This window comes from Ambystoma mexicanum, chromosome 5q (genome assembly GCF_040938575.1).
Source record: "Ambystoma mexicanum isolate Mex_15411 chromosome 5q, UKY_AmexF1_1, whole genome shotgun sequence".
NCBI classification, from domain to species: domain Eukaryota; kingdom Metazoa; phylum Chordata; class Amphibia; order Caudata; family Ambystomatidae; genus Ambystoma; species Ambystoma mexicanum.
In genome coordinates, this window is record NC_090933.1 from 1,092,380,254 (window position 1) to 1,092,397,760 (window position 17,507).

The following is a 17,507-nucleotide window of genomic DNA, read 5'->3' on the forward strand; positions in this document are numbered from 1 at the left end:
TGTTTGCTTACCTGAATCCCACACCAGCATTTCTACCAACAGCCCACAAGAACAGATCCCCGTCTCATTCCCGTGCCTTTGCGAATGTCTCCATGTATAACCCTCACGGAACAGCCCCATCACTATTCTCCTTGGATGTCGTCGTCCCTGTCTCCCCATCGCCCATACTAAAAAGCGAAATATTACCATCTCACAAGACGTGATCTCCGCCGGGGAAACGTATTTCTTTACATTTAGACAAGACACGAAAACAACTTGCATTACAAGGAGGAAGCACACGTTACATTAGAAAATAGTACCCCTTTCAGCATCACTCTCGCCCCCGAAACCCCAACCTCTCCACCACCAACATACGCAAAACGAAAACTCCCGGGGTAACACCCCACCGACGCGCAGAAGGAGAAAACGCCCACGACATTTACAGAAAAGGAGGGCTTAGGGGGCCAGTGGGAAAGGCAGCGGCTGCTGTAAGAGGCGTGACCTAGTCTCATCCGACGGGAGATGAACGCCTATGCGAGTAGTGGAACGGTCATATAGAGGAGTCGCGTCTCTGAGGCAATCCCATAGAAGAGAGAACCTCGAGGAATGAAGGGGCTTCACACATGATCTGACACCTTGGTTTTTTTCTCTTTCTTACATCATCGTTTTGGATGAGCATGTCGTTTTTCTGTGCGCATCTACCGCGTTAACTTAAAAGTAGACAGTTCTGTGAGCACCCGCAACGCATAGAAGCCGTCTCGTCAGATCTACTGGGCATCATCGGCACCGTGGAGCAGTGACAAGCTTCCTGTCATCATCCGAGGCTTGGCTGCTGCCGGTGCATCGTCCGTGGTGGCTCTGTCGCGCTGCCTGCGTGACAGACTCTGAAGAGGCAGGCGCCCTCCTCACACACAGCATGTGGACCTTCCTGGGTATCGCCACCTTCACCTACGCGTACAAGAAGTGCGACGCCCTGCTGAGCTATGCCCACCCGGAGGTCCTGCTGGCCGCGGGGCTCTTCTGCTCACTGGGCCTGCTGCTCTCCTACCGGTACCGGAGCGGCCCGCCGCCGCAGCAGAAGCCCTACCCGACCGGGTGGCTAGCGCAGGTGTTTGCCACGCTGCCCTTTGGCGGCTTCTTCTGCTCCAAACCCACAGCCGGGCCGCAGAAGAACTCAGGTTCCCAGTCCAGAAAGGTACGTGTAGGATGCGACAGTGCTGTCACGTTAGACTACCGGCTGTTTGATGGAAAGAGGCGCATGCCGTCTCTTTACATGTACGGGTGTCTCATGGAAAGGGCCGCTCCTTGTACTGTTCAGTCTTCCTAGCGTTGCCCTGTCGAGGGATGATGGCACTCTCTCATTACTACCGCCCTGCTGCACAATGTGGCTCTCCCCCATTAAATGCATGGCTGTCTGTACTGTTACTGTACTTGTAATCTTTTCCCGCTCTCCCAAAAAGCGGTCGTTCTGTCACAGTAAACATATTGATATTTTCACATCGTTATATTAATTCATTGAATTACATTGCTGCTAAAAATACAGTTACTCATATAATTTCTTATCATAAAAACATTCACAGACTTATTATGTGAACTTGTAGGCTGAAGATGCGCAGGTGCCCATTTCAAAATTATGTATGGAGCCTGCACTCTTGCTTTGAGCTGGGAAACATGCCTGTATGTTTTGTCAACACAAATGCATTGTTGTTGGGGTTGGCAGATGAAAACGGTATTAACAGACCTTGGTACTTTCTAACTGCACGCATCAACACAGAAGCAAAGTTATCTTGACTTTCTTCTCGACTCCCCATTAACCTAACCAACACCCCTCGCCTTTAGAGCCACCATACTGCCTAGAGGCCTTGAAAATGGCAGCAATGCTGGGATACATCTCAGTAATGTAACATGCACATATTTTTGGGACACCAGCAGTTTCAATGGATGACATTTTGCATCCCAGGCACACTTATTACATCACGAATCAAAATGAAGGAGTAATGGGGAAGCATTTTTGGAATATTATCTGCCTTTTCCCATAGACATATTTACAACAAGGTGGACAAAGCCCAGCCCTAGGGCGGGAGGTTGCCACATGAGCTGCATTTTATTGCAGTTTATTTTCAATTTACTGGTTTTCATTTTTTAAATATAAAGCTAAATTCAGTCTGGCTGAACTGCAAGTCATTTTGAGCTGTTAGTATGTTAGTAGTCATTCCGCTCTGACAGCTAATGTCTTTGATGGCCAAACCTTTATATATACTTAATATTTTCAAAAGCTTAATCGTCAACCAGCAGCGACTGACAAGGTAAGAAAGGTGCGGGCAGGAGGAACAGCCATCACTACTCCCTATTTAACTTTCCCTCATCTCTTATTCCTATTAGCTAAGTTTGCAGTCTGCTGCACGTCGCAATTTATGTCTTCTATATCTGGCAATGGGTGAATTGTGTTAGTTAGCCATTGGAGCGTTCCCTCTTAGTAGGACATTTGTGTGTTTTTACATTTGCTCTTGTGTATAGAAATTAGGCTTTTTCTAGGAAAGTTAAATCTGTTTGTTTTTACATTTGCTTTTGTGTTTTAATTAGGGTTTTCCCTCTATCTAGGATTTTCCTCTATCCTGACAATTCACTTCTAGGTGGCTTGCTTTTCTGCTGTATGATGTAATGTAGGCTTTTTACCCTTTCCTGGAGACTTTGATTCTAGATTGTTGCTTTGCTGTGTGGTGTAGTTCGGTGTCGTGCACTGCAGTTTCTCCCTCTCTCCCCCTTCCTTCTCTCCACGCTCTCCCTCATTGTTGCTCTCTATCTCCCCTATCTTCTCTAACTGCTATTCTATCACCTATCCTACTCCTCTGTCAAAGTCTGGAGGGAAAAAGTTCAAGAAGGATCTCATGCTCTCCAATCCAGGCCTGCCCATCGCTGACACCTATGTCAACCCTTCTTCCAGGCAGACTTTCACTGTCTTCTTTGTCATTCCTTCGCCAGACTTTTAGATTCCCCAAATGGCTGCAGGGCTCTCCCCTTTCTCTTCCTCTCCAATTAATGGTGCCATCCATCGGGAAGTACTCTTGTCATTCTTCACGTCCTCTAGGGCCATCGTTAATGTCTACCTAAATGGCGCTGTCATGATCCAGAGCTCTAAGTCCAACCTCCTCCTTCTTGACAGGCATCTTCCGTCTTTCATCAACTTCCTCCCTTCTCCTGCCACTCCTCCTCCTGCCACCACCCTGGCCCCCCTGCCACCTTTGGCAGGTATACCACACTCCTGTAACCCTCTTCAGAAGATCTTCAAAAGTGGCAACCTGCTCCACTTAGCTACCCTCAACTCTCGCTCTGCTGTCAAACACTCCTTTGACACCTGCCACCTCCTTGAAGAGCTCAACCTGCTCTGTCAAAAGTTTTGACACTCTCCTCCCTGAGGGTTGTAAGATCCTCTCTGAGCCCAGGCTTAAATGGTCCTGGGGCGGAGTGGCCCTGATCTTCCCTGAGTGGGTCCCTGCTACAATCATACCCACCTGGGCCTACTAATCTTGCAAATGCCTTGTCTGCAGGCTTGGTGTCTTTCCTGTCTTCTCCCTGACTCCGGCGCCATCTCCGGGCTCCCTGGCGCCATCTCTCAGAGTGGGCTGACCTCACTGTTTCTCACGTGGCCATCACCTCCAAGTTTTTCCTCGGAGACTTCAATATTCACCTCGACTCCTCTGAGGAGGCGTCGGGACTCTTCTGCAACCTCCGTGACTCTTTCCCTCTCCATTCTTCCCTCCGGTTCGACTCACTCAGCCGGACACACCTTGGATGCACTGATCTCTATAGACATCTCCATCTCCAACCCTCTCATTACTCCTCTCTCCTGGTCTGACCATGCTCTCCTGTCCTCTCACCTGGACCTCCTGGTTGCCCCGGCTATGCCCCGCCCACATTGCTAGTCTCCTTCTCCATCATTCGACCTATGACGAGAGTGTCAGTTACTGCTTGTGCCGCCACCTTCACTCCCCCTCAGACTCCTACCACTAACTCTCACTCTGACACAGCCCTTACTAACCTTCAACTCCCCATCTGAAACACTCTGGACATCTTTGCCCCTGTCATGAGGATCCGCATGAAACCTGCCTCTAAGTACAACTCCTGGTATGACTTCGACCCGGCCTCTCTGAAACGCAAGTGCAGAGCAGCTGACCGGAAGTGGCAGGCTTCAAACACATCCTCTGACAAAGTGGCCTGCTGCCAACTCCAAAGGCAATACAGACTTTCGATCTGCTCGAAGAAGAGGGCCTATACCCAAGCCCTCATCTCTGAGGCCACTAACAACATGGCAGAACTTTTTTATTTTTTTATTTTTTATAATTGTAGATAAGTTTTATTTAGTTACAGGGTTTAATTAAGAAGGGAGGTAGGAGAGATAGCATATACATCCTTCAGTGTTTAATCTCCCATCCTGAACTTTTCAAAATCTGCAAGGAACTCGCCAATCCTACTGCAGTCTCCATTTCTCCTCTTCCTTCTCTGGACCTCTGTACTTCTCTGGCCTCTCACTTCATTACTAAAACGCAGGACATCCTGTCCTCTCTCTCCTCTGTGCCACACCCTTCTCTCTCACCTGCTCCCAGACCTTCCTTGGCCCCCCTTCCGTCCTACTCTCCTCTTCCTCTCCCATATCACCTGATGAGGTTTCTAGACAAGTCCGCTCTATTAAATCTCATCCAAACAGGTGCCCCCGCTCGTCCAGAACAATCAAGGACAACATTGTCTCCATTGCTGCAGCCTTGGCTGATTTCTGCAATCACTCCTTTGCCACTGGATCCTTCCCGTCACTCCTCAAGCACTTCCTTGTGCACCCGCTCCTCAAAAAGCCTTCTGCCAACCCTTTCTGTCCGGCTAACTACTGCCCTATTTCCATTACCCCCTTCCTGGGCAAACTCTTGGAGAAGCTGGCCATCTCCTAGCTTATCCACCTCACAAAATCTGTTGGTTGTCTCCACGACCACCAGTATGGCTCCAGAGCTGCCAGAGGCACCGAAACTGCACTCCTGAATAGCCGGAAAGACTTGCTCGCTAATCTCGATTCCAACTCTCCTTCCGTTCTCATCCATCTTGACCTTTCCTCTGCCTTTGATACGGTCAATCATGCCACCCTTATTAATCGGCTCAGTGATACCATTGGCATCACAGACCTGGCTCTGGACTGGCTGACCTCTTTCCTCTCTGAACGACCTTCCCAGGTTCAACAGGGCCCTTTTCTCTTCCATCTCACTCTCCACCTGTTCGTGTCCCTCTGGGCTCAATTCTCTCGACTTTGCTTTTCAACATCTACCTTGCCCCAGTAGCCCATTTGATGTCTGCCTTTTTTCACCTAACTTCCAGTGTTATGTGGACTACGCACAAGCTTACTTCCTCTACCTCCTCCTCTCTCATTCCTCTCTCATTCCTGACTGTCTATCTGCTATTCAGGCATTGTGCACTGCTAACAATCTTTGCCTTAATGCCAGTAAGACTGAGATCCTTCTCATTGAGACTCCAGCTTCTACCCTACACTCTGGTCGCCGTCCATGGGCCCCTTCCCTTATCCCGCCATTGAGGCAAAACACCTTGGTGTCATCTTCAACTCCTCTCTCTCCTTCTCTCCTCACAGGCCTTGCCAAGAAGGCCCACTTTCAGCTACACCTCCTCAGAGGCATTCTCCCTTTCCTCACCTTCCCTCAGAAACTCAATGTCTACAGAGCTCTGGTCCTCTCCAGGCTGGACTACAGCAACAACCTCTTCCTCAACCTGCCTAACTCCTCCCTTCGCCCCTTCAACTAATCCAGAATGGGACTGCAAGACTTATACTTTGCCTCAAGCCCATGGACTGCATCTCTCCAGCCCTAAAATCTCTCCACTGGCTCCCGGTTGCGGCGATGATCAAGTTCAAAACCCTCTGCATTATCCACAAGGCTTTCTGAGGCATGGGACCTCGCTACATCCGACTCTCTCCCTAAATACCTCCCTGCTAGAGCCCTTCAGTGGTCTAGCTCCAACCCAGAGAGTGGGGGTAGATCTCTCTCCTCCGCATGTGCCTCGCTCTGGCATGGCCTCCCTGCCCCTCTCAGACTTGAGATGGATCCCCTTAAGTTCCAGAAGCTTCTCAAGACCCTACTTTTCTCTTCCTCCTTCCCTCTTCTTCTCCCCCTCCCCTGCTAATGTTCCCCCTCTGCCTCTTGACTGGCTGCCTGGTTCCTTCAGATTCCTACAGGGCACCAGTCCCTCCCTGACCAGTTTACCCCTGCAATTGGTCTCCTCTGACTCCACCTTCCCCCCCAACCTGCACTTGCCCTTCTGGGCTCCCCCCCTGCACTAGCCTGATTGGGCCTGCACCCCTGAACCCTTCCAGCCCAGTGTCCTTGCATTTAGCACATGGACTTTCTGCCCCTGCACTTTCTTCTCCCTGGGCTCTGTCCACCTGGCTGGCACTGGCGCTCGCCTAACCCTCCGGCACTTCTCCTTCCTCCCCTGCACTTCTGTTTACTGCACTTGCACGATCCGAATGTCACAAGGCCTAGCAGGACCGTTTTTGTTTTGTCATCCCTGTTCCGTTTCTTGCCTTGTTGCGCCTTGAAGCACATTGTGTATCGGCGCATTATAAAACCCCAATAAATAAAATAAATAAATGATAACTTTTGTTTAAAAAAAAAAGGAAACGCGTACCAAACTGAGCGTGCTTTAGCTGTTTAGTGATTCAGTCATACAACTCTCACAGACATATATGACGGATATAAACCTCTACGGTCAGTCTCATCTTCCCAAAATGTTCTTTAATATGCAAAACAGCCAAAACCTCATTGATTTTATTTGTTCCACTTCACATTATCTTTGGAGTTCTAATCAATACACAGTACACTGTTAAATAATCAATTTTATATTCAAATACACGACATGCAATTTTTCAAAACCGTTGCAAAAAAGATTTTCCCTTCAGAAAAGTAATGGTTAAAAACGATGCTTAATTTTACAATATGAAATGCATGCCTATGGTTAAGTCAAGCACACAGAGTTCCCACAGGTGGCACTAAAATGATGTTCAGAAGCAAGCACTCATTTCCCTCCCTGGCCCCCCATTACAGAAGTCTGTGGCTGCCCAAAAGGTGCAAGCATGAAACAGTTCATTGAGAAGTTAAAATACCGAAGAAAAAAATCTGAAGGAGCAAGTGCATCAAGAAACCTGTGAAAGGATACCCAAAGCCATAGAAGGGTGAGAACAAACACTTTTTGCCAAAGGTATGCACTGTTTCACAGCTGTAAAGGTGTCCCGAAAAGATATCCATTCAGCCATCTTTACAGAAGCCGCTCAGTTGTAAGCAGGCAAATGGCATCCTTGTTGGGTTTATCATGTGTCTTTGATGACATTCTGGTGCACGCTCAGTACTACCAGGAGAACCAACTGCAGATTATGTCATACAATGCATAACAGTGATGCTTATAAGTAATCTTTACATGAATTATATTTTAAATACTAGGTAGGATTTTTACTGTGAATCAGTACTTCTAACGACAGCAGAACATCTATATCTATACCCACACAACTCAAAATGTTCCTATGTATTGTACATTCCAACCAACTCTACAGAGTTAACAAACATTTTAAATGACCTAAGACACAAGCTGGCAAGACCATTGGCCTAAACCACACCCACAAAGGTAATATTGTGCTGGAACGCTGATCCATTGCTCAATTTTACTCTTGGAGTGTTGGGTATTTTGAACAGTTGCAAAAACAGCAATGATGTACTACTTACTTTATTATAAAAGGTGCCTGCATTGCGCAGCTACAAGGAATGCTGTTGCTTCCAACAAATGAATGTTCAGGGTCGTCCGTATCCATTACTCCACTGTGAGAATGCAGAGCCAAAGAATCCAAGAACTAACTCCAACTAGAGTTTACAAATTTCACTTGTGATTTTGCCATATTTTAATGGTGTTCCAGCCCAAGGGTTTGTAGGTGCATCGCTGCAGCAGCTAACTTGCCTTAGTTCCATTTTGCACCCTGCAACCACCAGAGCTGTAACCATGAAAAGGGGGATGAGTTATTTGTATTCAACATTTTTATAAGATGTGCATATATTTCATATGTAACCTTTACCATTTGGCAAGACCGGATGAAGACATGTAGTTATGTTGTATGAATATTACAGACCAGTCTAGGTGCTTCTCATAGAGTGACAGCAGGCAATTTGTGAGAGATATCAGATATTAGCATTGAAACCAAAAGTCCCCATTCCAACCTTCTCTCACTTGTGTCCAGTTGGCAGACAGCTTATGTTCTTATCACTTCCTCTAAAAGATTGTTTTCGGACTAAGCCAAAAGCCGATAATTAGCTGTAACAATTACCTCTAATGCACGCAACTGTGGAACTGTCATGAGCCCCAAGGCCCCAGCACATGAAGCAGATAATGGTTGGACTAGGAAGATGGGTATTTGGCGTAAGAACAGACTTCTGCATGCACATTGCATTGACTACCCACTCCAAAATGGCCCCCAGGACAGATCATTCGGTAAAATCCAAGATGGCACCCAGTGGGCCTACAGTACAAGAACTCATGGTGGTCTAGTGGTGCTGGGTGGGGCCCAGGGCTATATAAGCCCTGCCCTGGGCCACACCCATCACTTAGTGTTTCCTCCGGCTGAGAGAAGTCAGCGTAACGCTTCCCTCCTCTGATCCATTGTCTTCAGCGCTTCATCCGGAATGAATCCAGCTGCAGCTACGGTGCCTGCTGAATGGAGACTCCAGCACTTCCACCCGGTAGCTGAACTCACTTGACTCGTCTGATCCAGGAATCCGCTCTGCAAGGCCGTGACATCCTGCGGATCCAGCGTTCAGCTCCGCCCCACCATCCTTCAATGTATTTACACTGCTCTGCTCGCCAGGCTCCAGTAATCATGCGCAGGGGGTCAGCTGCCTGTAAACGACGCGTTGTCGCAGCAGGACGTTCTGGGACCTGAAAGGAAACAGATAGAAAGCTACACATGTGGACATGAGCGCGCGGCAATCGGAGCAAGCCGCATAACACAGACATCATATAAAGAGGACACAGCAACAACAATCAAGCTTCATTCTTAAATGGACATTGTGGTAGCACGTGAGGAACTGATCATATCTCGTGCTCCAAGACATTCTCCTCCAAAGCAACTGGTATGCCAGAGCTGGTCTGGGTCACCTAACCCAGTGAAGAAACTGGAGTTACCTGCAAGGAGATTGGAACAGACTGTTACTATTGAATATAAGAAGTGAGCAGATCAGTGGTGGAAGTGGTCAACAAACAAGGATTGGTGCAGGGTGGTGGTGCGAGGTTGGATTGGGGTTGCCCATGATCTAAGCCACTATCCTCCTGTCCTAGGGTTCCTGAGAGATCCAGATAGACCCTCCTATGAGAACCGAAATCCACCAATGGATAAACCAAATCACTCTCAGTCTTCTGTCCACTGGGTATTCATCCAGCAGTGTGCAGAGGGAAGGGAGTGGTCTGGAAGAACTACGAAAGGCCAGCACTACAGACCAGACCAGGCACTCCTGCAGGGCCCCAGAGGTAAGCATTACAGGAACACACTACCTTCTCCAAATCTTGGGCAGCAGAGATCTGAAAACACTCTTTCAACTAACATAACATAGAAGATGAAGGGAAAAAGCAATTGTGGTGGGGGGAGCAAGAAAAGAGGAGGGGGTGGTGAGTGCCTGTGAGGACAGGGACGATTATTTTTTTTCGAGCGGTATCGGGCGAATACTACAGGAATCAGCATAATTGGAATTGATTTAGGAATAGGGAGGGAAAAAACAAACAAAATGTACACCTGCAGTGATCACATGTATTGGGCAGGGGGAAATGGGTCTTTCGGAAAAACGTTAATCGTGTAACATCTACTGGTGCAAGAGGTACAGTGGCCACAGCCTAAGGCCCTGGCTAGAGGGCCCTGAAAAATCTATAGTATAACAAAAGCCTTGAAATTCAGGGAACCAACTTTAATTGAGAGAGAGTTAAGGTCATGGCTAGTTGGCCCTGAAGAAATGTATTGGTGTACATGTAGAGTTGTACTTTTATAACACACAAAGTGGCAGGTGAATGCAACTTATTGATTACTTCATGTATTTTTAGCTTCAATCTATCTAAACCTCCAGCAGACTATATCACTCTAAACCCTCATGTAATTTTGCTTTATAAACTCCAATGTCTCGCTCAGAGTAAAAATATGGGCATAGAGGTAGAGGCAAACTTATCCTTTCTAATTCTGTTCACCGTCACTCCGTTTTTTGTTTTTTGAGTGTTGGATTCTTTGTCCACCCTTGAGTGGTAACGTGTATATTTAGGGTTTAGAGTGATATAGTCTGGAGGTTTAGATACATGTAGAGTGGCCTTGACCAAAAGCCAGAGCCGCTGGCCAAGGCCAAAGACTATGGCTAGTGGACCCCAAAGAAACCTTTTGGTAAAACAAGTTCGGCCTTGGCCACTGGCTTTGGCTGATGGCCATGTCCATGTCTTGCAAGGCATAAAAAAAGCAGTGTCGCATAGCAATTTTCTATGGAATTCTGTAGGTTTGCTAATTAAATTGACACTTATGTAGCACAACTAGCTATTTAAATTACCTTGTTCAATGAAGGCACAGCTAACCCTGCATTCCTCTCTTGCCCTCAGAGCTCCATCCACCTTCTTCTATCTGTTCACTGCCAGTTCAAAAGTGCTTATGGCGAGAGAGTGCAGCAATAATCGCCTCCTCCACTCTCACAAGCGCCAAAGGACTGTATGGGAGTGCTAAGCAAGAAACATTCTTTGTTTTTCAAATCGCAAACAGGGAGTAATCGGGATTATACTTTTATCAAGCTAACTATATCCTGTCTGCCAAAGACCAAAATGTTAACTTTTTTTTATTTTTGATATGTTTATTTTTGAAACAAGGCAGGGTAGTAGCAATACAGGTTTTCATTAAAGCATGTTATACATCATGTTAAGGTCATGTCTCTACCCCCCCCCTTGCGATTGTCAGACCCGGCTGGGTGTCGGGTGCTCAGGTTCATCATCCCTGTTCCTGGAGAGCGCCCCCATGGTTCAGGACCCTCAGGGCCAATTGGGGTTTATAGGTCAGGGCCGGGAATTCTCGATCATATTCAAGTATTGGGCCCCAAATGTTTCGAAAGCAGTGGAGGTGGCCTGCCCTGGCTGCAGTCACTTTTTCTGCGACTAGTACATCCCATATTTTCACCCACCACAAGGACAGGAAATTCCCATGAGTGGGCGGCCACTATCCTTCCTGCCAGGAGGCATTGAGACAGTAACTTAGCTTTGGCTCCGGACCTTGGATAGATCCCTGGGACAGGGGAGCCCAAGAGAATGAGTTCAGTTTCTAGAGGAAGCGTTGTCTGGGTGATCTCTTCGATGCTAGCTAAGCATTGCTTCCAAAAGCTTTGGACCTTTGGGCAGGTCCACCACATTTGAAAGAAAGACCCTACCTGACCACATTGTCTCCAGCAGGCCGGGTCAAGTGTGTGATTCATATGGTGGAGCCTCAGAGGGGGGTAGTACCAGCCTAGCAGGATTTTGTAGATGCATTCTGATGCAGGCGGATGATGAGTGGGCGCGGGTCCAAATGTCTACCGAAGATTGGCCCTGCATCGGGCGACCTAGGTCTACCTCCCATTGTGCCATAGATTGAGTTTTTAAGGTAAGAATGTCCTTCTGGAGGCGCTTATACAAGGTAGAGATCTTGCCTCGGATTGGAAGATCTTTAAGGGTCAGCTCTAGGGCTGTAGGGGGTCCAATTGCTGCTCAGCGGGTTTGAGGGTGGGAGCACCAGTGGCGTAGCTGGATATAGGTGAATCTATCCTTTTCCTGGAGCAGGAAAGTTTCCTTGCATTATTAGAAGGTACGAGGGAGTCCTCCTTCAAAAAGCTGTCCCAGGATCTCTAGGCCCCCTGCAATCCAGGTTTTGAAGTTTTGGGGGTTTGCCCCAGCTGAGAAGGCTGGGTTCAAGAACATCAGAGATGAGGGGCTAAGTCCTCTTGGGATCCCCTTCTGTTTCAAGGCTCTTTCCCAGGTGTTTATAGTGTGTTTGGTGGATAACAATAGTCCCTGCCATTGCCACCGCATCGGGGGTGAAATGTGTGAGGGAAAGCGTAGGGGCAGAGGAATGCGCGATTGTTCTAGCTCCACCCACCTGGGACGATCACAGAGTGTCTGCCATGCCTGGATACACGGCAGTTGTACTGCCATCTGATATCCCTGTAGGTCGGGGACCCCTAGGCCGCCAAGTCTTGCATTACCCAGCATCGTTCCTTTGGGAATCCTGGCTTTTTTCCCCCTCCAGATAAACTGTAGCATTTTTCTCTGCAGGTCTCGAAGGGTTGGTGTCGGAATCATGACCGGGAGGGATGAGCATGCATACAGGAATCTGGGGAGCAAGTTCATTTTGCAGGCTGTAATCCGGCCCATTAGTGACATTTCTTGGGACGCCCAGCGCTTCAGGTTGATTTCCAGTTCTTTAACGAGTCGGGGGAAATTCACCTGGTACACATTCTTTGGATCGGCCGGAACCTGAATTCCCAGGTAAGTGATAGGCTTCGTCTTCCATTGAATAGGGCACATTGGGATCAAGGCTTCCCGTTCCACTGGGGTTATCCCTACCCCTAGGGCCGCTGAGTTGTCGAAGTTGATGGAGAAATCAGTAACCCTTCCATAGATGTTTATTTCAGCTAGGGCGTGCATCAGTGAGGAACAGGGTTCTGAGATGGTGAGTAGGACGTCGTCTGCCTATAGAGCGAGTTTATGCTGCGAGGGCCCAACACGGGGGCCTTTGATAAGGTTATTCAGCCTAATTCTTTGGGCTAAAGGTTCCATAATTAGTGCAAATAGCAGTGGAGATAACTGGCAGCCTTGTCTGGTTCCACAAGTTAGGGGGATTGGAGTGCAGAGGGTGCCATTAATCCCAAGGAGGGTTTTGGGCGACTTATAGTTAGCCAGGACCATGGTTCGGAACTCTGGCCCAAACCCAAAGGCCTCCAAAGTAAGCCTCATGAAGGTCCAGTCACCTTGTCGAACGCTTTAGTTGCGTCGAGGGCCATAAGTACTAGTCCCTGGGAATCCTGGGAGGCCAGGTCTACCAAGTTCAAGGCTCTACGAATATTATCGCCTGTAGATCTATTCTTGATAAACCCAGTTTGGTCAGGATGGATTATGTCAGGCAGTATATGGGATAGGGGTGTCACCAGGATCTTGGAATAAATGTTGACATCGATGTTCAGCAGGGCAATTGGTCTGTAGGAAGCAGGATTCCCCGGGTCCCCTCCAGGTTTGGGTATGAGAACGGTAATTGATTCTTGCATGGAGGGGGTTATTGTCCCCGTGTCCCTGAAGGAGTTAAAAAGCTTTACTAGTGGAGCGAGGAGCTGGGGCTTACAGATCTTATAGAATCTGGTGGTGTACCCATCGGGGCCAGCGGCTTGAGATTTGAGGGACTTTATAGCTTCTTCTACCTCCTCACCTGAGATCGGGCCGTCCAAGATGTATCGGCTGAGTCTCGCAGTCGGGGAAGTGCGTTTCCTGAGGCATGGCTACCACTGCATTTTCATCTTGGCGTTTTTGCCGGATTGATTTATGTTTGGTGGGAGAGTTTAATCCTTTGACGTTCAGGGAAACAAATCTTAGAGTATGATGTTCCTGGATGGAAGGTAGCTTCTTCTACCTCCTCACCTGAGATCGGGCCGTCCAAGATGTATCGGGCTGAGTCTCGCAGTCGGGGGAAGTGCTGCTTTCCATAAATATTCTGTTTGCTCCTGCAGATTTCATGCTGGCGAGGTCATCACCTTTGCCAGGTGGTCTGCTGCCAATCATTGTTTTTCCTGTTCGGCGCATTGTATTCTGCCCTGCGGGTCCCGTAGTCCGACAATTGTGTTGCACCTTTTCGCTTTGGCAAGTTTAGCCACCAAAAGTTTGTTCGCTTTATTGTTTTTTGCGTAGTAAAACTGCCTTCGTTAATAGGTGTGCCGTGTGTTCGGCATAGTGGGCCTCAATCTTTTTCTGCGCAGTACGAATAGCTCATTGCGTCTTTGGGGACCAACCTTTCTCCTTATGAGTCTTCTCTGCCTTCTGGAGTTCATCCTCGAGGATCAGGCGGGCTTGTCGCCTGTTCTTGTGCAAAGCTACTCCCTGAGCTATCAGCTCCCTACGTACTACTGCTTTCATAGCATCCCAGGTGTTAGCCGGGGAAGTATCTTCGCTAGGGTTTTCTTTAAAGAAGTTTTTAATTGACGTTGCTATCGAGTCTCTTAGCTGCATCTCGTTGAGTATTGGGTCGTACAGTGTCCATCTGCTTTGAGCGGTAGACGAAGGCTTGTGTACTCGTATTTCCAGGGTCACCGAGGCATGGTCGGATAGGATCTTTGAGCCTATGGTCACGTCGTTGGCATAAGCAAGCATTTGCGGAGATGCCAGGAGAAGGTCTACTCTGGAGAATGTCCTATGAACGTAGGAATAAAAGGAGGAGTCTCTTTCTGAGGGGTGGAATACCCGCCATGAGTCCACCACCTCCAGGGATCTAAATAGATGTAGGAGTGCCAGTGCCATGGTAAAGTCGCCAGAGGAGGGCGTGAGTGATTTATCCTTCATGGGATCTGGGACTTCATTGAAGTCGCCTCCAATTACTAACTGGCCCTCTAGAAAGGGGGAAAAAGTATAGCTCAGTGCCTCATAAAAAGTAGCTTGACCCGTATTTGGGGCGTACACCGCGACAAAAGAATATAACTGTCCCCACAACAGGCATTTCACTGCCGTAAATCGGCCGTCCGAGCAAAGTTTTGTGTCCACTATCTGGGGGTTTAGTCCTTTCCTGAAAAGAATCACTGTGCCCCCTTTTTTAGTGCCTCCAGAGGCAAAGAATTGTTTCAGAAAATGCTGCGAGCGTAGACGTCCACAGTCTGCTGGTAGAAGGTGCGTTTCCTGAGGCATGGCTACCACTGCATTTTCATCTTGGCGTTTTTGCCAGATTGATTTACGTTTGGCGGGAGAGTTTAATCCTTTGACGTTCAGGGAAACAAATCTTAGAGTATGATGTTCCTGGATGGGAGGTGAGGTCACTGTTGCCTTTGGATGGGGGGAATGAGATGAATGTGGATCAGTCAACATTTTGGAGAGTCTTTAACCGCTTACCATCCTGCACCTGAAGTTTTTGTTCAGACCTCCAATCGGAGGGCCAAAATGTAACTGAGGGGGGGGCAATATTGTAGATCTGGCACCACCCCTGGCCAACAGGAACAAATAACTATTTTCAGCCAACATGGCTAGAACTGAGAGCAAACTTGGTGGATCATTCCAAGGACTTTTGGTGGATTGTGCCTTGGAAATGGGCATGGGCCGTGGGGGGGCCCGCTGCAGTGGCTGTAAGGTTCATCTGCATTTTCGTAAGTGGCGGAGCCCCATTGGGCGAAAGAAATGTTATGGGCCCAGAGGAAGAGTGAGTTACGCTGGAGAAGGCCACAGGTGTAAGAGGAGCCACAGGAAACATGTCTCAGGTTTCTGAGTAGTTGGTGTTTTTAACGTTTTCAGCCAATGTGTTCCATGTCTGTGCTGGGTCATTTATTTTTCTTGAATCTTGGGACCCTCGACCAGGAGTTCTGCTTCGTTTTTGGTGGAGACGTGGGGTCTTTATCAATGGCGTTTTTCCGAGGGTGAGGGGTTCTCAGGCGATGTTGAGTGCATGATTTTCTAAGCATCCTCAAGGTGGCTGATTTTCCTTAAGGTGCCCTTGTAGGTGAACTGTAAGGCCGTTGGGAAAATCCATCTATATCGAATCTGTTGGTCCTGGTGGAAAGGAGTCAGGGGCCGGAGAGACCTCCTTTTTTGGCGAGTGAAAAGAGATAAATCTTGGTAGATCTGAAGGGGAGTGCCCTGAAAGGTTAATTCATCCCTAGTGCGGGTGATCGATGAAATAGCTTCTTTTTTGGTGAAGAAGAGCAACCTGGTTATAACATCGGGGAGGGGGGTCCGTTTCTACCCCGTGGCATGGGCGCAACTTGTGGGTGCGGTCTAGGAGGAGCTGAGATTTGTCTAGCTGTGGAAGCAATGATTGATAGAGGTCACCCACGTATTCTGCCAGATTTTTGTCTGAGAGTGAAGTTGGAATTCCTCGAATTCTGAGGTTATTGCGTCAAGCTCTGTTTTCAAGGTCTTCCTGCTTGAATTCTAGAATTTCACATTTATCTTGCAGGGTCCTAATCAAGCGTTGAATTTCCTCCAAGGAGGCTGAGTGGTCCTGAGCACAATCATCAACCTCTCCCAATCTCTGTTCAGTCTCCGTCACCCTTTGGTCGGTGCGTTCTAATTTTGTGGTAAGTTCAGTCATACAAGACCTGAATTCAGATTTAATGTCGGCCATGAACGCCAGGATGTCACTTTTGGTTGCAAGGGTCTCTTTGTCTTCCGAGGCTTTCTTCGGGGTAGAGATGGGGGGAGGGGTCCAGTTTCTTACTTTTGTCAGCCGATAATAACATTGTGGCAATGTCCGGGTTCTTACTGGATTTTAGTTGTTTAGCCATGGTGTCCTTAATATGTAGAAGGGAGGGGTACAGTGACTTCCAGGAGGTAGATATGGGCATCAAAGGTGACAAGCTCAAGGCGAGTGGGCGAGCGCTTTTTGCATATGGTATTTCCTGGAGCCGTTATAATAGTAAGGCAGGTCTATCTGGAGCTATGGGAGTTAAGGGACTCTTTGTTGTTATTTTCTTTGCGTCGTGGCTCATTGGCCGAGATCGAATCACTGGTAAGAGTTGGTCCCCCCTCTCCGGTGGGGGGGCACTGAGGGTAATTACTGTAGAAGATGGGTAGGAAGGCTAGCGGCTTGGATTAGTTCGTATTGTATAACCGTGGGAGGATTAAGAAGCCCAAATCTCCACCATTTATTGGCACAGGGATTCCTTGAAGCCGTGACCCCTCGAAGAAACAACAGGTGGGGGAGGGGCCCTCCTATTTCCAAAATTGTGGGCCTGATTGATGTCTCTTTGGTCGGGAAACAGGAGGCTGTTGTTTGGGCCGGGCGCCCAGGAAGGGAGAGAGAGATGGGAGTAGAGCAGCGGCAGGAGCGAGGAGGGGGGGTTGCCACTTATTAGTAGTACCTCCTGGAATGGTACTGTCTTGGCTCACTTTGCTTCAGGTGATGAAAGTGCTTGGAGACGATAAGGGCCGGGGCGTTAATCTCCCATCTCTGTTATGGCTTGTGGGACCAGAGCTGGGTTATCATCAGACATTGGTTCCCCCTCTCCAGTGAGGGGGGAGGGGGGGCAGAGGACAATTGTGTTGTTAACGGGGCCCAGGCAGGGGCTCCAACGCGTACAGGGCCCACGGAGCCTTCAGGGCGAGGCCTGGGGCGTCCCAGCCCCACAGCGCCATAGGATTAACTCACTGCTCTCAGGGACAGGGAGGGGCGGCGAAGTCCCTCGTAACGTCTCTTGCCTGCAGTTCTCCGCCACGGGTGCAGCTCAGGTCTTCCGCTTCAGTCTGCGGTGTGAGGTGTCGCCCCGGAG

General features: G+C 48.5%; 1 protein-coding gene across 1 annotated transcript in view; it reads left to right on the forward strand.

The window, feature by feature from the left end:
- The first annotated feature begins 453 nt into the window (after positions 1-453).
- SQLE (squalene epoxidase) overlaps positions 454-17,507 on the forward strand; it is a 322,632-nt gene continuing 305,578 nt past the window's right edge. Inside the window, exon 1 of the mRNA XM_069621611.1 lies at positions 454-1,174. Within this exon, the coding sequence (XP_069477712.1) occupies positions 896-1,174 (279 nt within the window). The 5' untranslated portion in view covers positions 454-895. The remainder of the gene's footprint in view (positions 1,175-17,507) is intronic.